General features: G+C 41.7%; 1 protein-coding gene across 2 annotated transcripts in view; it reads left to right on the plus strand.

Annotated features, from left to right (window-relative positions):
* LDAF1 (lipid droplet assembly factor 1) overlaps positions 1-20,407 on the plus strand; it is a 77,853-nt gene that overhangs the window by 30,528 nt on the left and 26,918 nt on the right. For both annotated transcript variants that reach the window (XM_077274963.1, XM_077274964.1), the window contains exons 2-4: positions 3,415-3,556; positions 10,842-11,010; positions 19,640-19,778. In XM_077274963.1, coding sequence (XP_077131078.1) covers positions 3,464-3,556; positions 10,842-11,010; positions 19,640-19,778 — 401 coding nt within the window. In that variant the 5' untranslated portion in view covers positions 3,415-3,463. The remainder of the gene's footprint in view (positions 1-3,414; positions 3,557-10,841; positions 11,011-19,639; positions 19,779-20,407) is intronic.

Genomic DNA, 20,407 nt, shown 5'->3' on the forward strand with positions numbered 1-20,407 from the left:
CCCGGTGAAAGACCTGGCTATTTATTGCTTGCGTTGAGAAACACGTGATGGTGTCTCCGCGGCTTTTCTACATGCATTTGCAAAAGACCTGAGACTGGGATGGAGATTTGTCTTCCAACAAGACAATGATCCCAAACATAAAGCAAAATCTACAATGGAATGGTTCACAAATAAACGTATCCAGGTGTTAGAATGGCCAAGTCAAAGTCCAGACCTCAATCCAATCGAGAATCTGTGGAAAGAGCTGAAAACTGCTGTTCACAAACGATCTCCATCAAACCTCACTGAGCTCGAGCTGTTTGCCAAGGAAGAATGGGCAAGAATTTCAGTCTCTTGATGAACAAAACTGATAGAGACATACCCCAAGCGACTTGCAGCTGTAATCGCAGCAAAAGGTGGCGCAACAAAGTATTAAGTTAAAGGGGCCGAATAATATTGCACGCCGCATTTTTCAGTTTTTCAATTTCCACAAAAATTTAAAATAACCAATAAATTTCATCCGTTACATTTTCCTACGCTGTCAAGATTAACATTGGTCCGAGTGCTATGCAATTTTTTATTTATTTATTCATTTATTTTTTAAATAGCACTCGTCCGTATTCCTCTCTAGTGTGACTCTGGCCTAATTCTGTTTTTTAAGGCTTAGATTTTCTCGCAGTGTAAGCATCTTGGTAGGATTTCTTGTGTAGCAAAATCACATTTGATTTGCCTTATGTGTTAGGCTTTATTCACACATCAACATTTTTTTTTTTATCAGTTTTTCATCAGTATTTCATTGCCTAAACTAGGAGTGTCTCCAAAACACAGAACAGGTGACAATCTATCAATTACAGTTTTGCTCCTGGTTTTGGCATACAAACACTGATGTAAAATACTGACATGTGAACGAGGCCTTACAAATGAACGGGGTCATTCCAAACTGCAACTCGTCAAAAAAAGCCCTTGTATTGCCATAAAATGGAAAAACTGATGGCACTTGGAAGAATGGGAGGAAAGTGCAAAAGTTTTTCAATATTTTAATAGTTTCTTATTGTTATAATTTTGGACTGATAGGCTTTAGTATGATTCCTCAGACACCGGCTCTTTATTCTAGGGGTAGTGAATTATAGCTATGTTCTACCGAGATGACTGATGACTATACACAATGCATGGGGTGAAATGGAAGCCGGTGGCATTTCTATGTAATTAATATTGCATTTATAGATCTCTCTATATAAACCCTGCTATGTTTAAGTGGGGGATCTGTACAAAGCTACTAATCGCCCTCCAATTAACGACAGAAAAGTGCCTGCTGAGCCCTGCCCTAGACATTATACACGTAGGCAGAAGGTGTTCTGGACTCCCGCAGAGGCTCCCGGCCATCCCTCCGGTGTGATATTCTCATGGTAGATGCATTAGTAGGAGCACTTAGAGGGAAATTATGTATTTTCTCCCATTTTCTAGATGTCATTGTTAAAAGGGGTTAGATTAGTTAGATTTTTTTTTTTTTACTTTGTAGCTTTATCATTTTTAGCGTAGGATGTGTGCATCCATGAAAGTCCTTGCAGATCTGTTTTATTGTCCTTTAGACATCTTGTATGCCGTCGTATGTTGCCTCCATGAAACAGCCTGAGAAAAACCTCAGAGGTACAATATGGGTCAATGAAATGTTAAGGTGGTAACATGGAAATGTACTGCACAGATGGCCACAAATACATGACTTAACCTGTTAACGTCCAATGACGGACACAGGGAGACCACCATTCAAAAATAAGCTTCTTACTGATCGGCAGCTTGATGAGGGTTGTATACCAGGTTGTATAGTGGGTACACAGCCTTGTGAACGTTTTCAACAGTTTCCTTCCTCAGTAGTTTACTCCAGGGTTCTGTGTCCTCTGTATTTCCAACTTCACCACATCCCAGCTTTAATAAAACAATCCTGATCAACGAGTGTCATCTACATGTTCTGCGGTTCCCCGTCCTCTATTCCCTTCAGCTTTCCAGTATGTGCGATAATGCTCTGGATCTCCCGCTCTGGACACTTTGCTCATCCCGCGTATTCAGTCCTGCTTTAGGCTCGTTATATCCTAACATTATAAACTCAGGGTCTCGTGGCTAGGCGTCATCTCCTAGGGTCCGTTCCTGGAAGGTCACTCTATCTCTTAGTGCCCCAGATTTCGCTATCCTTTTGTCTTTGGTCTCCTTTCACTTAGGGTCACCCCAGAATGTGTCACTGCTCAACTTACTATGCATTCCAGGCCCTAACTGAATTTCTGACAGGAAATTGTCGTTTTACCGGTAACTCTGCCCTTCCCACTCTGGGCTAGTCCCTAACATTACATCTAACTCTAACTATCCCTATGGTCAAACTACACATATTACCAATATTACTCACGTATCGCATCACACAACAATATTTACAGGACACAATACACATGGCATTACAATTGGTGTTTCAGGGAACAGAATGCAACAGGAACAATCCACCTCCTTACATACAGATAGCAGGTTTCTCACCCACTCTTTTGTATATGGTGAGTAGTAGACAATCCCTTTAAATGACTGCAGATTTATGAATCCTCCCCCCCCAGCACACGCACTGTGCGCTGTGTGAATTCGCCAGTTTCCAGCCCGGGACCGGAGAATTTGTATGACTTATACATACTCCCGGCCAGTGGGTGCGGCCTCACTCCATACACTTGAATTGAACTGAGGCCACGCCCATCTAGACACACCGGCCAATGGTGTGCCTGAGCTAGAGGGCGCGGCCTCGTTCTATACAAGTGTATGAACAGCGAGGCTGCACCCACTGGCCAGGAGTATGCATAAGTCATATACTTTTACTATTTTTCAGTTATGTCTGAGCAGAGACATGAGGTCTTCATGCCCCTATCTCTAGTTAGCACATATTAAGCATTACCAGCAGTATGAAGTACATTATAAGCAATGTTGTCCTGTATATCTGTGTAGGGTGAGATAAACACTTACTAGAAAGTGTCAGCATGATCTGTCTGTGTCTGTGACTGTGGTTCTTCCTTCTCCTCTTTACCCTCTCTACAGACCCGTGCAGCTGCAATCTGACCCCTCAGTGAGCATGCAATCCATTCTCTTTGGAGCTTTTTTTCTGGTGTAGATGATGAGTTCAGTAGGCGGGGGGGGGGGGGGGAGAAGTGGCTCGTAAGTGCAGAAAGAAGCATTTTTTTTCCTGATAACCTATATTTACAAAGTTTAATGTATTCACCTGTACTATTTTTTTATGTGATGTTTGTATAAACAACAGCAACCAATTAATTTTTCCTACTGTTAAATCATGTATATGTGTATGTTACAGATATCTTAGTTTTAGGTTATTGATGGCTCTGAAACAAAATATAGTATAATATTAAATCTGAATATAATCTGACCATAAAAACACTTTTTCTTTTCTCTTTCAAGATATTGTTGCCATTAGAAACTCACTTGTGGAAACTGACAAGAAATCGGCATGGCCAGTCCAGAAACTACATGTGGAGAGAAAATGAATGGACTACAGAAGCAGATAAACTCTGTCATGGGGACAATCAATAATAACTCCAAGGTTCTTCATTTTTACTACTTCAACAACAAAAACTTTAATGAATATTGCGATTTATTAATAGTCAATTATCAGTAGTAGAAACTAATAGGGGTCTTGACTGAGTGACTGCAGACGTGTAGCCTATGGGCCTGTAGCCTATGGGCCTGTAGACTTGTAGCCTATGGGCCTGTAGACTGACTGCAGACTTGTAGCCTTTGGGCCTGTAGACTTGCAGCCTATGGGCCTGTAGACTTGCAGCCTATGGGCCTGTAGACTAGCAGCCTATGGGCCTGTAGACTTGCAGCCTATGGGCCTGTAGACTAGCAGCCTATGGGCCTGTAGACTAGCAGCCTATGGGCCTGTAGACTAGCAGCCTATGGGCCTGTAGACTAGCAGCCTATGGGCCTGTAGACTAGCAGCCTATGGGCCTGTAGACTTGCAGCCTATGGGCCTGTAGACTTGCAGCCTATGGGCCTGTAGACTTGCAGCCTATGGGCCTGTAGACTTGCAGCCTATGGGCCTGTAGACTTGCAGCCTATGGGCCTGTAGACTTGCAGCCTATGGGCCTGTAGACTTGCAGCCTATGGGCCTGTAGACTTGCAGCCTATGGGCCTGTAGACTTGCAGCCTATGGGCCTGTAGACTTGCAGCCTATGGGCCTGTAGACTTGCAGCCTATGGGCCTGTAGACTTGCAGCCTATGGGCCTGTAGACTTGCAGCCTATGGGCCTGTAGACTTGCAGCCTATGGGCCTGTAGACTTGCAGCCTATGGGCCTGCAGACTTGCTGCCTATGGGTCTGCAGACTTGCTGCCTATGGGCCTGTAGACTTGTAGCCTATGGGACTACAGACTTGCGAATCCTCACATTGTGCTGGCCCAGGGATCAAGCGCTCCTGCAACTGCAAGTATGCAATTTCGCCACATTCCGATTAGACTGTTTGTCCTCACTCAATAAAGTTGCAATGAGCGAGGACGCGCGCGTCTAGTCGGCACATGATCACATGTATGCAAATCACATACCGTACTTGCAGTCACGTGACTGCAGCTCCCGGCACTGGAGAATCCTCACAGCGCACAGTTTGAGCGATGTGAGGATTCACCAGTGTGCAGTCACATAGTGGCTGCAGACTTGTAGCTTAAAGCCGGACAACCTCTTTAATTCTGAGATGTAAGTGGAGAAAAAAATCTGTATGATTCTGATATTGTTTTTTTGTGACCTATTGCACGTCATGATAGTGTTAAGATTTGTTCGATATGACTTGCGTTTATTTGTGAAAAAAATATAACAAAAATGTAGAAAATTTTGCAATTTTCAAACTTTTTACATTTTTATGCCCTTAAATCAGAGAGTTACCGTATGTCACACAAAATAGTTAATAAGTAACATTTCCCACATGTCTACATTGCATCAGCACATTTTGTGAAACACAATTTTTGTTTTTGTTAGGAAATTAGAAGGGTTGACCAGCAATTTTTTTTTTTCTCTTCTCATTTTTGCAGCAAAATTTACAAAACCATTTTTTTTTAGGGGCCACATCACATTTAAAGTGACATTGTTGTGCCTATATGAAATAAAATACCTAAAAGCGACACCATTCTAAAAACTGCAGCCCTCAAAGTTCCCAAAACCACATTCAATAAGTTTATTAACCTTTCAGGTGCTACACAGGAATTGATGCAAATCGTAATGAAGAAAAATAAATTAAAATTTTACTTCCAAAATATTGCTTGAGCCCCAAATTTTTCACTTTTGCCAGAGGTCACACCAAAAACTGGGCCCCACAGTTTGTTACCCACTTTCTTATGAGCACGGCGATACCCCACAGGTAGTCAAAAAGTTCTGTTTGGACAAACGGCAGGGCTCGGAACGAAAGGGGCAAAATTTGAATTTAGGAACCCAGATTTGGCTCTTTATGAAATAGATTGTCATATTTGCAGAGTCCGTGTGGTTCAAGAACAACAGCAAACCTCCATAAAGGGCTCTCTCTTTTTTTTTTTTTTGTTAATTTATACAATCTAATGTATTTTTCTAGGGAGATAGTGAGTAGTTTGACACCACCATTTTTTTAATGCAGTTAAGGCAACACTATTTTGAAAAACCACAATTTGCATTTTTTCCAATTCACTTTCATGAATTGTTTTGTAAACTTTATTGTAGTTTTTGTAGTAATTGTCGGTGTACACATAGTAATCTTGGTGAAGAAATGGGTCATTAGTTCCCAGACAATTTTACCCAGGATGCCAGTTGTCTGGGGGCAGTTTGGTGGGTTTATTTGGCGGTCCCTACCTTCATAAGTTAGAAAGGCGCTTATGTACCTTGTTGTGGTCTCACACATTTTGTATAGTTTGACATTGTATTTGGTGCGCTTGAAGGGAATAAATTGACGGTATGACGGACTGCCCTTGAAACTCACGAGGGACTCATCAACTGCAACATTTTGTTCTGGGGAATAGGAATTTAGAAATTAATCTTTTATGAGGGAAATTAGGGTTCTTAATTTAAGGCGATCGTAGTTGGGATCATTTCTTGGTGTGGCTGGAGAATTATCACTAAAATTGAAGCCCTAATGAAATTCGTTGAACTGGGCTCCGGACATGACATCTGCAAATATAGGGGTTCTGTGGACCGATTCTGTTGCCCAATAGGAAAGCAGAGTGGATTTTTTTAATAAACCCATGTTGAGGGTAAGGCCCCCCCCCCCCAATTTTTTATTCAGGGACATTTGTGGGGATCCATGAATGGGAATGAAAGGATATAGGTTTTTGGGAAATATATTGTTGGCCATGTAAAGTGGTTTGGTGGTCAATTAATTGTTGGACTTCTGGGGTAACAACAATTTGGGAAAAAATCAAATGGGCTAAAATTGTTGACATCTAATTTTATTACAGTGACTGCTTAATTGCGGAATTAAAATTTTTGCACACTGTGGAATTTGTTTCCTCGTTTTCCAGCACATTGAATGGTAAAATGAATGGTGTCATTGAAAGCTACAAGTTGTGCCACCCAAAACAAGCCCTTGTGGAGGGAAAAATTGAAAGTAATGACTCTTGGAAGAAGGGGAGGAATGCAAAAAAAATGGAAAATCGCCCGGTCGGGAAAGGGTGTGTCAAATTGTTCTTGTTTGATTTGGTTTACTGCAAACAGGAGAAAGTTTGTAAATTTTGCTAATCAGCCTAATTTGCAATGGAGGGTGAATAATTTTGATTGCAATTGTAACACATTAGCAGTAAAAACATTCCGCTACTATATTAGTATTCTGCACATGCACCTTTGAGGAATCGAGCACTGTAGAATTGCAGACTTTTATGATTTCAAGTACATTATCTGAAATAACTGCTTCATATCTAAGTACGGTAACTATTTATAATAGACTATTCGGGACTTGGAAAAATTGCTGACTGTACTTATACGCTCTCCTGGCTGCATTAGATACTATGATATAGGTCATTTAAGCCTACCACATGCATTTTTTGATATGAGGATCTAAATGCACATTGTACCAATCCTTTAGTCCAGGGCTCATCCATTTGGAATTTTTGCTGGCCCTGCACCCTTCAGAGATGGTCCAGCACCTCAAAGGCTCCATTTATTAGACACCAAATGAATCTCCCAATCCCAAAAATCTCTTAAGTGGCCTTACGCACATACAGTGGGGAAAAAAAGTATTTAGTCAGCCACCAATTGTGCAAGTTCTCCCACTTAAAAAGATGAGAGAGGTCTGTAATTGACATCATAGGTAGACCACAATAATGGTCTGGCCTGTGGTCATAAAATCAAAGCTTGTGCTGAATGAAGTTGGTTTCCATAGTCTTTAAACATAAGCAGTTGAAATATTACACTTGGAAGCCAGGAACAAAAATTGTGTTACATAGTGTTATAGACTGTTCACGTCTTTGTCAGTGGGCAAACGTACAAAATCAGCAAGGGATCAAATACTTCTCCCACACTGTATATACATATATATATGTTCTCCAAAATGTACAATAAAAGTGATCAAAAAGTCATATGTATTCCAAAATGGTATAATTAGAAATGTGAGTTTTTTATGCAAAAAGCAAGTTGTTATATGGCTCTATTGACAGAAACATTCCATAGTTATGGGTCTCAGAAGATGGCAACAGAAAATCAGAAAACGATATGATAGAGAGGCACCACTAGGGACAATAGAACCTGATATATATATACACTCACTGGCCACTTTATTAGGTACACCTGTCCAACTTCTTGTTAACACTTAATTTCTAATCAGCCAATCACATGGCGGCAACTCAGTGCATTTAGGCATGTAGACATGGTCAAGACAATCTCCTGCAGTTCAAACCGAGCATCAGTATGGGGAAGAAAGGTGATTTGAGTGCCTTTGAACATGGCATGGTTGTTGGTGCCAGAAGGGCTGGTCTGAGTATTTCAGAAACTGCTGATCTACTGGGATTTTCACGCACAACCATCTCTAGGGTTTACAGAGAATGGTCCGAAAAAGAAAAAAAATCCAGTGAGCGGCAGTTCTGTGGGCGGAAATGCCTTGTTGATGCCAGAGGTCAGAGGAGAATGGGCAGACTGGTTCGAGCTGATAGAAAGGCAACAGTGACTCAAATCGCCACCCGTTACAACCAAAGTAGGCCTAAGAGCATCTCTGAACGCACAGTGCGTCGAACTTTGAGGCAGATGGGCTACAGCAGCAGAAGACCACACCGGGTACCACTCCTTTCAGCTAAGAACAGAAAACTGAGGCTACAATTTGTACAAGCTCATCGAAATTGGACAGTAGAAGATTGGAAAAACGTTGCTTGGTCTGATGAGTCTCGATTTCTGCTGCGACATTCGGATGGTAGGGTCAGAATTTGGCGTAAACAACATGAAAGCATGGATCCATCCTGCCTTGTATGGAGCATCTTTGGGATGTGCAGCCGACAAATCTGCGGCAACTGTGTGATGCCATCATGTCAATATGGACCAAAATCTCTGAGGAATGCTTCCAGCACCTTGTTGAATCTATGCCATGAAGAATTGAGGCAGTTCTGAAGGCAAAAGGGGGTCCAACCCGTTACTAGCATGGTGTACCTAATAAAGTGGCCGGTGAGTGTGTATATATATATATAACAGACCAGCTCTACCCTCTCCTAGTGTTTCCTCACCCATCCCCTGTAGACTGTGAGCCCTCGCAGGCAGGGTCCTCCCTCCCTCTGTACCTTTTAGTGCCTTGTTTTGCTCATGTTTATTGTACTGGTCTATAATTGCCCCTTCCACGTGTAAAGCGCCATGGAATAAATGGAGCTATAAAAAATGTATGGGCAGTGTAAACCTCTCAGACCAAGTGCTCCAAGCATAACTGGTGAAGAAGACCAATGCTTGGTTTAAAAAGATAAAACCACAGAAATATGCTGGGGGGAACAAAAAGCACAATAGGCTCTTATATGGTGGAGAGGGACATAAAGATGCAGGGAGGTGCTCAACTGGTAAAGTTTTGTGCCAGACAACAAAGAATGAAAGAGCAATTATCAGCTGATGCAGACCACGGGTTAAAAAAATGGAGATATGCTAGAAGAAAATAGGTGGACTTTCTGCGTTGGTGAAGGAGATCCCAAAAAATTCTAGACTGTGTGGGTTGTCCTAATGAAGTCAGATGACTTTGAAAGGTGTTGATAGTCTCCTGGGATTTCTTTGAGATCTCCTTCAGTAGCGCAGAAAGTTCTATCTAGGCTTTCTACTTATTTTGGCATCAATAGGAACCGTTCTGCAATAGGAATGTATGAATATATAAAGGCAATTGAAGCCGTTTTTACCAATATGTACTTTGTAATCACACATATAAATCTTATACATCATACACGTAGCTGTTGGACTACCCGTTGTGTGGATCCAACACCCTCTGCACCACTGGAAAACCCTTATAAGGCCATGTGCACATGGCTCCTCTTAGACGCCGGCGAGTTTTCCCAGGCAAAGCAGCTTCAGGAAAACGTCTGCTGGTGGTTTTGCCGTCATTCTTGCAGCATCTGTGCCTTACATCCATTTTATAGGGCATTTTTGTGATTTTTCTTTTTTTCAGGTAGTATCTGTCTGAAAAAGGTTTTGCACGCATAGCCTAAGATGTCCTGCAGTATGTTTTATTACTTGTTGATGATAATATTGTGTGATCTTACATCTGTTCTAAGAAAGGGAGCACCATCATTACCACTGACATCGGCAGTTGTATGAACTCAGCCCACGTCCCTGATGTTTAAGAATTATAGCACAGGTCTGCAATGGTAAAATTGGTTGAAAAGTAAGAGGTGATTTTTTATATACTTTCGATTGCTGAACTCCGTGAAAATATTGAAAAAATCTTTCAGAGTTTTTTTTACGAACACTGACTACATAGGCTTTTCTTGAACCATATTTTGATCTTTGTGTGACCTTTCGTGGCTGATTTTTGGTGTCATTAGCTTAGATAGAAATTAATGGACTCAAGAACATAGTTGTGTAAAGTTTGATACCACTAAAGTTATCCTGCCACCACTCCACGTAAAGCTTGGACTGATGAAGCAGTTTGTGAAAGCTCTACCAAAAGATGGAAAGACTTTTAAGCACCTGTGTACCAAGTTTCCGGGACTGTCCAAAGAAAAACTGAAGGAAGGCATTTTTGTGGGTCCTGATATTTGGAAACTCAAGAAGGACAACGTGTTCGAAACAAAAGAATCCCAAGCCCTTTTCTCAACAGTTTTCATTTTTAAGTAGTGAAGACATTTCTAGGGAAAAACCAAGATCCAAAATTTAAGTCCATCATGGAGAACATGCTGAAATGTCTGGGATGTCCGATGAATTTGAAGCTACATTCCCATTTGGACCACTTTCCTGAAAACCTTGGTGCTGTTAGTGAAAAGCAGGGACAAGATTTCATCAGGATATCAAGGAGTTGGAACAACAATATCAAGATAGATGGAACGTGAACATGGGGGCAATTGCTGGATTCTTCACAGAGGAGATCCACAGGCCTTCTATAAGAGAAAAGGTGTCAAGAAAAGCTTTGAAGAGAAAAGGAAAGGCACAAGAATTTCCAATAAAGTTTCAGAATGAATGTATATGTTTTATGTAGAACATTGTGTAAAGTTTTGGCTAGAATAAAGATTTTTCCCTTATATATAGTTTCATGTGCATTATGTGCAAAATCCATACGTGATGCTTAAAAATACAAGTGTTTTTGACAGCCGGGCATAAGAAAGTGTAAGAATCAGGTATTGGATTTGAAACAATTTTCATAAACCCAAGTTTTGCATACCTGTGTAATTATGGTTTTCATTATTTACTTTTTTTCATGTTGGTGTAGGTGGCCGCCTTTATGAACTCCCCTGTTGGACAGTACTTGGATGAGCGTCCATTTCTCTCCTTGTCACTCCTGGTCTTTATTGCACTGTCCGCTGTTCCTGTTGGCTTATTTCTGACTGTAATTGCTGGAACGGCAGTGACTGCCTGCCTTGGGGTGATAATTTTGGAAGGTACGATACGTTTAGGTTTTTTTTTTTTTCCTTAATCTGTATCAGGTGATTATATATATTTTAGTAATACCTTTTCATAATACAGAAATTTTGCAAATGAGACTTTTTTTTTTTTTCTAAAGTATAGTATTTTGATATATATGCTGTTACAGACCGTCTTTTGAGTAGCTACCATAATGTGGCCTCTTGAAGCCAGTTTCTCTAGGAATCGTCATGATACACCACCACACCATCGTGGCCAGCCGGCTTCTCGCGTGAATGTGCGTGGCTTGCTTATGCGCACTGCAAACTTTCTGCCAGCACATATATAGTGTTATTGCCAACACCGATGCTCTCTTTTGATATTGTGTACAATGCAATCATGGCTCCTAACATCCTGGGGAGCAAGCATACACGCTCTGTTGGGTATCAGAAGGATCTAATGCACTGTTCGTAAGATCAAAAGTGGAGGCTATGTTCTTCCAAAATAAACTATCTAGAACTCAAGACACCCTGTGGAGCTTATAGCCCATGTATACAGATAGATAGTATGTATTACCATTGTAGATCTCTTTAGATCGAGTGAATATTTCAGCCAGTGAATTTGACCCCTTCGGTAGCATGTATGGTCTAACTACGTTCCCCAAAGTGTCAGAAGCAATGGCTGCATTGTTCATAAGATCATAAAAAGGCCAATGTTGGCAGTATATACCAAGTATGCGCTCCTTAGCTTGCCTTGCTCTTAGGATCAAAACGGAAGCACACCAAAAAGCTGGGAACTCTGGGAAACGAAGTAAGAATAGCCTGAAGAAGGTCATGTAATGTTGGTGGTGCCCTCTGAAATTGATGGGCATATTCTGTTGATTGAAATCCTGTAAAAACACTGATTTGTGGTAGGAAAATACATAGTATGCTTTGTAGTGCATATGGCTCCGATGTAGGCTGGGTTTCTTGTTAATCATGTTCACGGTAAAATCCCTTTAACAGCGCACTTTACTCCTCTAAAGGCCTCCATAAACATTCCCCCACAGTCGGTGGGATTAGTCGATGGTGTAATATCTAAAAGGGCCTCCCAACTCTTCCTAGACAGATAATGTTGGGAAAGAGAAGGAAGATAAGACACCGCTGGTAGAGTCTCTTACAAGAGAACACAGGAGCCGAGCATTTGTGTATGGGGAAGTTGGGTCTGTTGAACAAATGTCTTCAGACCGGAATGGGGAAAATTAACAGATAGTCCAATAAATGGTAAAACAAAATGTGAGTAAATTCAATTTTACGACCCAAATAGACTTGAATACAGATGAATAATCCTTTCGGGTAACTTCACTTGCACATTCTTTACCATGAGTGTGGGTCTTGACTATTGTTATCTCACAATGGAATTTGTCAGCTATTCATCCCCACTGAAGACAGGCTGGGTCAGAAGAGACTAAAGAAAGATGTTGGGAGAGGTTTTAAAATATTTTTTGGTTCCAGAAGTTAATCTATCAGCCACAATGACACTGGTTGGGGCTGTTTATCACCCGATAAAATTTTCAAGTAAAATACTTTAACTTTACTCACAATAATACAAGCTAGTAAATACCAAGCACCTAGCATGCCATTCTCTTGCTCAACCCTGGGTTTCGCCTGTTGACTTCAAGGGCCAACTGAATATTCACTGTACAAATAGCTCAGTCTTTAATTCAGGGCATCCAAACCAGATAAACCACATTATAATCAATATGGCTTTTCTGCTTTAGTTTTCATCAGTTATTGAACAGATCTGTTTGTCATCTGAGTTCTGTTTTTCTAGCTCTAGAGCAGCGAAACGAAACTGAAAAATACAGCCGATAACTCTGCTCTAGTCACATGAGGAGCAAGCACCTTTAAATAGGTGTTTGTAGTCAAGTTTCTGACTTGGCATTTATCCCTGGTCATGTTGCGAGGCTTGTTAAAGTGCCCGACATTGACTTGTAGGGTGGCTACCTCTGCCCTATAGTAATTTCAATATAGTTTTCCCTTCTAGAGCTAAAACTTTGCTAAAAAGGTATTTGCACATGGCCAATGAACTCAGAACTAGGACAGAGTTGTAATATGGTTGTATGCATGAAACATTTTGCACTTTTTTTATTGAATGCATGCCTAATAAAACAGTGTGGCTGGGTGTAATGTAAGCAAATATCCGTGATTTGATTTAAATCCCTGGTTTGTACTAACAAGACAAAGATTAATGGAATTCATTCAAATTCTGCACATTGCATACAAAGAATTATCTTGGGAGCCCCATACAGGTAATGTCAGTGGGTGGACAAGCAGCATGATTGCTTTTGATTAACTCAACAATGCATATTATTGACTGTTCATTGGCCTATCTTCACCTATATGCGCTGCTTTTATTTCCTTTCCTTTTAATTTTTCCTATTTCGGTTAATCACAGAAATCACATTGTATACTTTGCATTTGTTTCCCATAATTATCTTTGCTAGTACATGACAGAATACTCTTTTTTTGCACTGTTGGATATTTGATGCGTATAATTCTTTATTATGTTTAAGCACTTTGAATCTTCTATACAAATTATTATACTGTTTTTCTTTCATTCTTATTTCTGAGCTCTGGCAACAATTGTTTGAATCCCATTTTTGCTTTGTCTAGCCACGCTTCTCAAGACTTCATCTCATTTATTGTTCATTTATGTTACATTTTTTAAATATCTGGCAATATTTTCTCCTACCTTTCTTAAACAGTCCTTTCATCTTCTGTCAAGGCGTAAAGTTCTCTTCAGTTTTTCTTTAATTATATATATCATTAAAACAGATATACCTTACAGAATAGGCAACCTGTCACAAGGTTTTCCCTATATAAAGTAAAGTCATCACCTGTACAACTTCTAGAATTCTGTATATTCAAAAAAAGTGCTTTTTTCCAGAAAATAATTACAATTACACATTTGGTTTGTACATGATTATTTCCTTTTGTGTGTATTGGGACAACACAAAAAACAGAGAAAAAAAGGCAAGTTGGACATCATTTCACACACAACCCCAAAAATGGGATGTACAAACTTGTTGGCACCCTTAACTTAATATTTGGTTGCACACCCTTTGGAATAAGTAACTGCAATCAATCTCTTCCTATAACCGTGGAGAAGCTTCTTACAACTCTCAACTGGAATTTTGGTCCATTCTTCTTTTACAAACTGTTCCAGGTCTCTCATATGTGAAGGCGCCTTCTCTCAACAGCAATTTTAAGATATCTCCACAGGGGTTCAATGTGTATTTGATCAGGACTCATTGTTGGCCACTTCAGAACTATCCAGCACTTTATTTCCATCCATTTGTGGGTACTTCTTCTAAGATGCAAACCCAGCTTTCTGACACTGGGCACTACATTGCGACCCAAAATTCTTTGATAATCTTCAGATTTCATGATGCCTTGCACACAATAAAGATGCCCAGTGCCAAACGCAGCAAAACAACCCCAAAACATCTTTGAACCTCCACCATATTTGACTGTAGGTACTGTTCTTTTCTCATTCCGTTTTCGGTAAACAGTAGAACGATATGCTTTAGCAAAAAGCTCCAGCATCGTCTCATCTGTCCCTAAGATACTTTCCCAGAAGTATTTTGCCTTATTCACGTACATGTTGACAAACTGTAGTCTAGAATTTTTATGTCTCTGTGTAAGCAGTGGGGTCCTCCTGGTTATCCTGCCTTAGAGTTTCATTTCATTCAAATGTCGATGGATAGTTTGTGCTGATACTGATGCACCCTGAACCTGCAGGCAAGCTTGAATTTCTTTGGAACTTGATTGGGGCTGCTTATCCACCATTCGGACTATATTGCGTTGCAACTTTTGTAAAATTTTCTCTGCTGTCCACGTTCAGGGAGATTAGCTACAGCACCATGGGTTGTAAACTTCTTAATTTATGTTGTGCACCGTGGACAAAAGAACATCAAGATCTCTGGAGAAAGCCTTGTAACCTTGAGATTGTTGATATTGTTCAACAATTTTCTTCTCAAGTCCTCAAATAGTTCTTACACACACAATGCAACGATTGAGTCAACTTCTCCCCTTTTTAAACAACTGAGTCCATCCCATGTTTGGGGTATTGTATGAAATGATGTCCAATTTGCCATTATTTTCATTTTTTTTGTGCTGTTGCAATACACACAGGAAAAAAACATGCGTATAACAAAACATGTAATTGCAATAACTTTGTGGAAGAAATACTTCATTTTCTTGAAAAAATTCAAGAGTGCCAACACTTTTGGCCATGACTGTACAGTATGTCCTCAATGTGCTCTGCATAACACAAAAAATAACTTTTATTATACTTGTCTATGGGGCGGTCCGGTCCGATGAGAGTCACTGGTCTTGATTCGGCGCCTCCTGTCATGATCTCCATGGCCAGAGAACTAGCATAAGCCTCTATAGGAACAAGCTCTTGGAAGATGTAACTATACTGACCATGAACTAAACCTACCGCATCATCTAGAAGTAGCCAGGTAGCATGTCCTACTTTTTATCCCTATATGCCCAGCGCCGGCCGGAGAACTAAATAATGCTAGCAGAGGGAAATATAAGACCTGACTCACCTCTAGAGAAATGCCCAAAAAAAGGAGACAGAAGCCCCCCACATATATTGGCGGTGATATGAGATGAAACAACAAACGCAGCAGGAAAATAGTTTTAGCAAATTTGAGGTCCGCTTTCTAGATAGCAGAAGACAGAAAGCATACTTTCATGGTCAGTAGAAAACCCTAACAAAACACATCCAGAAATTACTTTAGGACTCTGGCATTAACTCATAATACCAGAGTGGCAATTCCTGATCAACAAGAGCTTTCCAGACACAGTAACGAAACTGCAGCTGTGAACTGGAACCAAAATACAAAAACAAAACATGGACGAATGCCCAACTTATCTAGTAGATGTCTGGGAGCAGGAACAAGCACAGAGAGGCTTCTGATAACATTGATGACCGGCAAGCATCTAACAGAGAAGCCAGGTTATATAGCGACACCCAGATCTAATCAGAACAGGTGAACAGGGAAGATGATGTCACAAGTTCAATTCCACCAGTAGCCACCGGGGGAGCCCAGAATCCAAATTCACAACAGTACCCCCCCCTCAAGGAGGGGGCACCGAACCCTCACCAGAACCACCAGGGCGATCAGGATGGGCCCTATGAAAGGCACGAACCAGATCAGAGGCATGAACATCAGATGCAGTGACCCAAGAATTATCCTCCTGGCCATATCCCTTCCACTTGACCAGATACTGGAGTCTCCGTCTGGAAACACGGGAGTCTAGGATTTTTTCCACAACGTACTCCAACTCACCCTCAACCAACACCGGAGCAGGAGGCTCAACGGAAGGCACAACCGGTGCCTCATACCTGCGCAATAACGACCGATGAAAAACGTTATGAATAGAAAAGGATGCAGGGAGGTCCAAACGGAAGGAAACAGGGTTAAGAATCTCCAATATTTTATACGGACCGATGAACCGAGGCTTAAACTTAGGAGATGAGACCCTCATAGGGACAAAACGAGAAGACAACCACACCAAATCTCCAACACAAAGCCGAGGACCAACACGACGGTGACGGTTGGCAAAAAGCTGAGTCTTCTCCTGGGACAACTTTAAATTGTCCATCACCTGCCCCCAGATATGATGCAATCTCTCCACCACCGCATCCACTCCAGGACAATCCGAGGATTCCATCTGACCGGAGGAAAATCGAGGATGGAACCCCGAATTACAGAAAAACGGGGAAACCAAGGTGGCAGAGCTGGCCCGATTATTGAGGGCGAACTCCGCCAATGGCAAAAAAGCAACCCAATCATCCTGGTCAGCAGACACAAAACACCTCAGATATGTCTCCTGGTGATCCGGATTAATACACATAGTCACTTGTGTCCAGTATTGTGGTTTATTATTAGCCAATGGGGTGGAGTCAATCCCCTTCAGAGGAATAAGAGTTTCCAAAGGCTCTAAATCATACCCACAACGATTGGCAAAGGACCAATCCATAAGACTCAAAGCGGCGCCAGAGTCGATATAGGCGTCAGTAGTAATAGATGACAAAGAGCAAATCAGGGTCACAGACAAAATAAATTTAGACTGTAAAGTGCCAATGGAAACAGATTTATCAAGCTTTTTAGTACGTTTAGAGCATGCTGATATAACATGAGTAGAATCCCCACAATAGAAACACAACCCATTTTTCCGTCTAAAATTCTGCCGCTCGCTTCTGGACAGAATTCTATCACACTGCATGCTTTCTGGCGTCTTCTCAGTGGACACCGCCAGATGGTGCACTGGTTTGCGCTCCCGCAGACGCCTATCGATCTGAATGGCCATTGTCATGGACTCATTCAGACCCGCAGGCACAGGGAACCCCACCATAACATCCTTAATGGCATCAGAGAGACCCTCTCTGAAAGTAGCCGCCAAGGCACACTCATTCCACTGAGTAAGCACAGACCATTTACGGAATCTTTGGCAGTAAATTTCAGCTTCATCTTGCCCCTGCGATAGGGACATCAAAGTTTTTTCTGCCTGAAGTTCCAAATGAGGTTCCTCATACAGCAAGCCCAAGGCCAAAAAAAACGCATCCACATTGCGCAACGCAGGATCCCCTGGTGCCAATGCAAAAGCCCAGTCTTGAGGGTCGCCGCGGAGCAAGGAAATCACAATCCCAACCTGCTGTGCAGGGTCTCCAGCAGAACGAGATTTCAGGGACAAAAATAGCTTACAATTATTTCTAAAATTCTGAAAGCTAGATCTATTCCCTGAGAAGAATTCCGGCAAAGGAATTCTCGGCTCAGATACCGGAGCATGAATAATAAAATCTTGCAAATTTTGTACTTTCGTGGTGAGATTATTCAAACCTGCAGTTACACTCTGAAGATCCATTATTAACAGGTGAACACAAAGCCATTCAAAGATTATAAGGAGAGAGAAAAAAAAGAAAGACTGCAGCATAGACAGACTGGCAAGTGATCCAATCAAGAGCACAGAGGAAAAAAAAAAAAACTCTCAGCAGACTTCTTATTTCTCTCCTTTCTCAGCCAAGGATTTTAACCCTTTAGTTGGCCGGTCAAACTGTCATGATCTCCATGGCCAGAGAACTAGCATAAGCCTCTATAGGAACAAGCTCTTGGAAGATGTAACTATACTGACCATGAACTAAACCTACCGCATCATCTAGAAGTAGCCAGGTAGCATGTCCTACTTTTTATCCCTATATGCCCAGCGCCGGCCGGAGAACTAAATAATGCTAGCAGAGGGAAATATAAGACCTGACTCACCTCTAGAGAAATGCCCAAAAAAAGGAGACAGAAGCCCCCCACATATATTGGCGGTGATATGAGATGAAACAACAAACGCAGCAGGAAAATAGTTTTAGCAAATTTGAGGTCCGCTTTCTAGATAGCAGAAGACAGAAAGCATACTTTCATGGTCAGTAGAAAACCCTAACAAAACACATCCAGAAATTACTTTAGGACTCTGGCATTAACTCATAATACCAGAGTGGCAATTCCTGATCAACAAGAGCTTTCCAGACACAGTAACGAAACTGCAGCTGTGAACTGGAACCAAAATACAAAAACAAAACATGGACGAATGCCCAACTTATCTAGTAGATGTCTGGGAGCAGGAACAAGCACAGAGAGGCTTCTGATAACATTGATGACCGGCAAGCATCTAACAGAGAAGCCAGGTTATATAGCGACACCCAGATCTAATCAGAACAGGTGAACAGGGAAGATGATGTCACAAGTTCAATTCCACCAGTAGCCACCGGGGGAGCCCAGAATCCAAATTCACAACAGCCTCCTCTCTTTTTGCAATCACTGTCCACTTCTTGCTTTATGTGGATGACGCTTCCTACATCATCCACACAATGTCCTCCATCGTGCTCCTCTGCATGTGCACTTCTCTCTGCCAGCAAAGTACCATAATGCACATCCGCGGAGAAAGGACAAAGAGTGCCAGCGCATGCACACTACAATACTTTGCTCTGCCCTTGGCGGGGCAGAGAAAAGTACACTGCTGCAGGAGGGCGATGGCGGGCACTGTGTGGATGAAGTAGGACACATCATCTACATGAAGCAGGGAGGGAGCACAGTGATCACAAGAAGAGCAAGTTAGGATGTGGCCGGGAGTATGCAAATCGCATACTTGTGGTCCATGACTAGCCGCTGCCGGCATCGGCAGAGGAGGATCCTCACAGTGCCCAGTGCTTAATGTGAGGATTCACAAGTCTGCAGTCATATAGGGTGACTGCACACTTGTAGCCTAAGCCTGGACAAACCCTTTAACTATCCGCTACCAAATGTGATTCCAGGTTGTGATCTAACTAAACTACAGCATGGTGTTTTCTCCTATATATAAGATAGGGGACAATTTACTGATTGTGACGGGTCTGACTACTGGGACCTGAGGGATCCTGAGATTGGGGAGTACAGGGCTCGCCTTTGTTCAACAGTCTCAAAGAATGAAGCGGATGTAAATTAATAAATAAATTTTCATAAAAGTTATCTATATCCTTTCGACAGCAAACTGTTCCTAATTTGTAACAAGTCAAAAACGTCTTACTGGAAATTTTTTACTTTATCATTGTGACTTAATTTTATTACTGTTTTTGTTTTGTTAGGTATTGTGGTAGCAGTGTGCGGTGTGACCTTGCTCTGTGTCCTTTGTGGACTTGTGCTTCTGTCATTTGGGGTGTCGGGAGTCCTGAGTGTCGGTTACTTAGCAGTATCTAGTATTATAAATTACATGCACACATCCAGGTAAGCACATGCATTGAATACAATGTTATTTGCACTGCATGTTTGTTGTACTTTGTATCTCTCAACATACATCCTAACTTTGAAGGATAGGACAGAGGGGACTCTTACTGCAGTCAGTTCCCTAACTTTGTCACAGTACTTTATATGCGCTCACACAGAAATATTACTCCTACTGAAGCCCAATAATGTTCCTACACAGTACAATACCACTTTGTGGTCCCACTACATACAGTATTATGCCCGTCGAGCCCCGCCCACAGTATGATGCCCATACGGTCCCCTACCCATGCAGCATAATTCTCACAGTTGCCCCTACACACTGTATGATGGCCACACAGTGACCCCCATTACAGTATGATGCTCTTACAGTCCCCCCACACAGGTGCCTCCAAAGCCCCACGCATGATATGTTGAGAGCATACAGCATCTTCCACAAAGTATGATGCCCCCACAACGTCCCCCACACAGTATGATGCCGTCACAGCTACTCAACTCAGTATGATGCCCTCAGAGCATCCACACAGTATTATTCTAACACATTACCATACACAGCATGATGCTCCTTCAGCCCCTCCACACACAGTATGATGCCCCCACAGTCATCCTACACAAAACTGTAAAAAATATAT

The sequence above is a fragment of the Ranitomeya variabilis genome, chromosome 7, assembly GCF_051348905.1.
Source record: "Ranitomeya variabilis isolate aRanVar5 chromosome 7, aRanVar5.hap1, whole genome shotgun sequence".
Classification (NCBI taxonomy): domain Eukaryota; kingdom Metazoa; phylum Chordata; class Amphibia; order Anura; family Dendrobatidae; genus Ranitomeya; species Ranitomeya variabilis.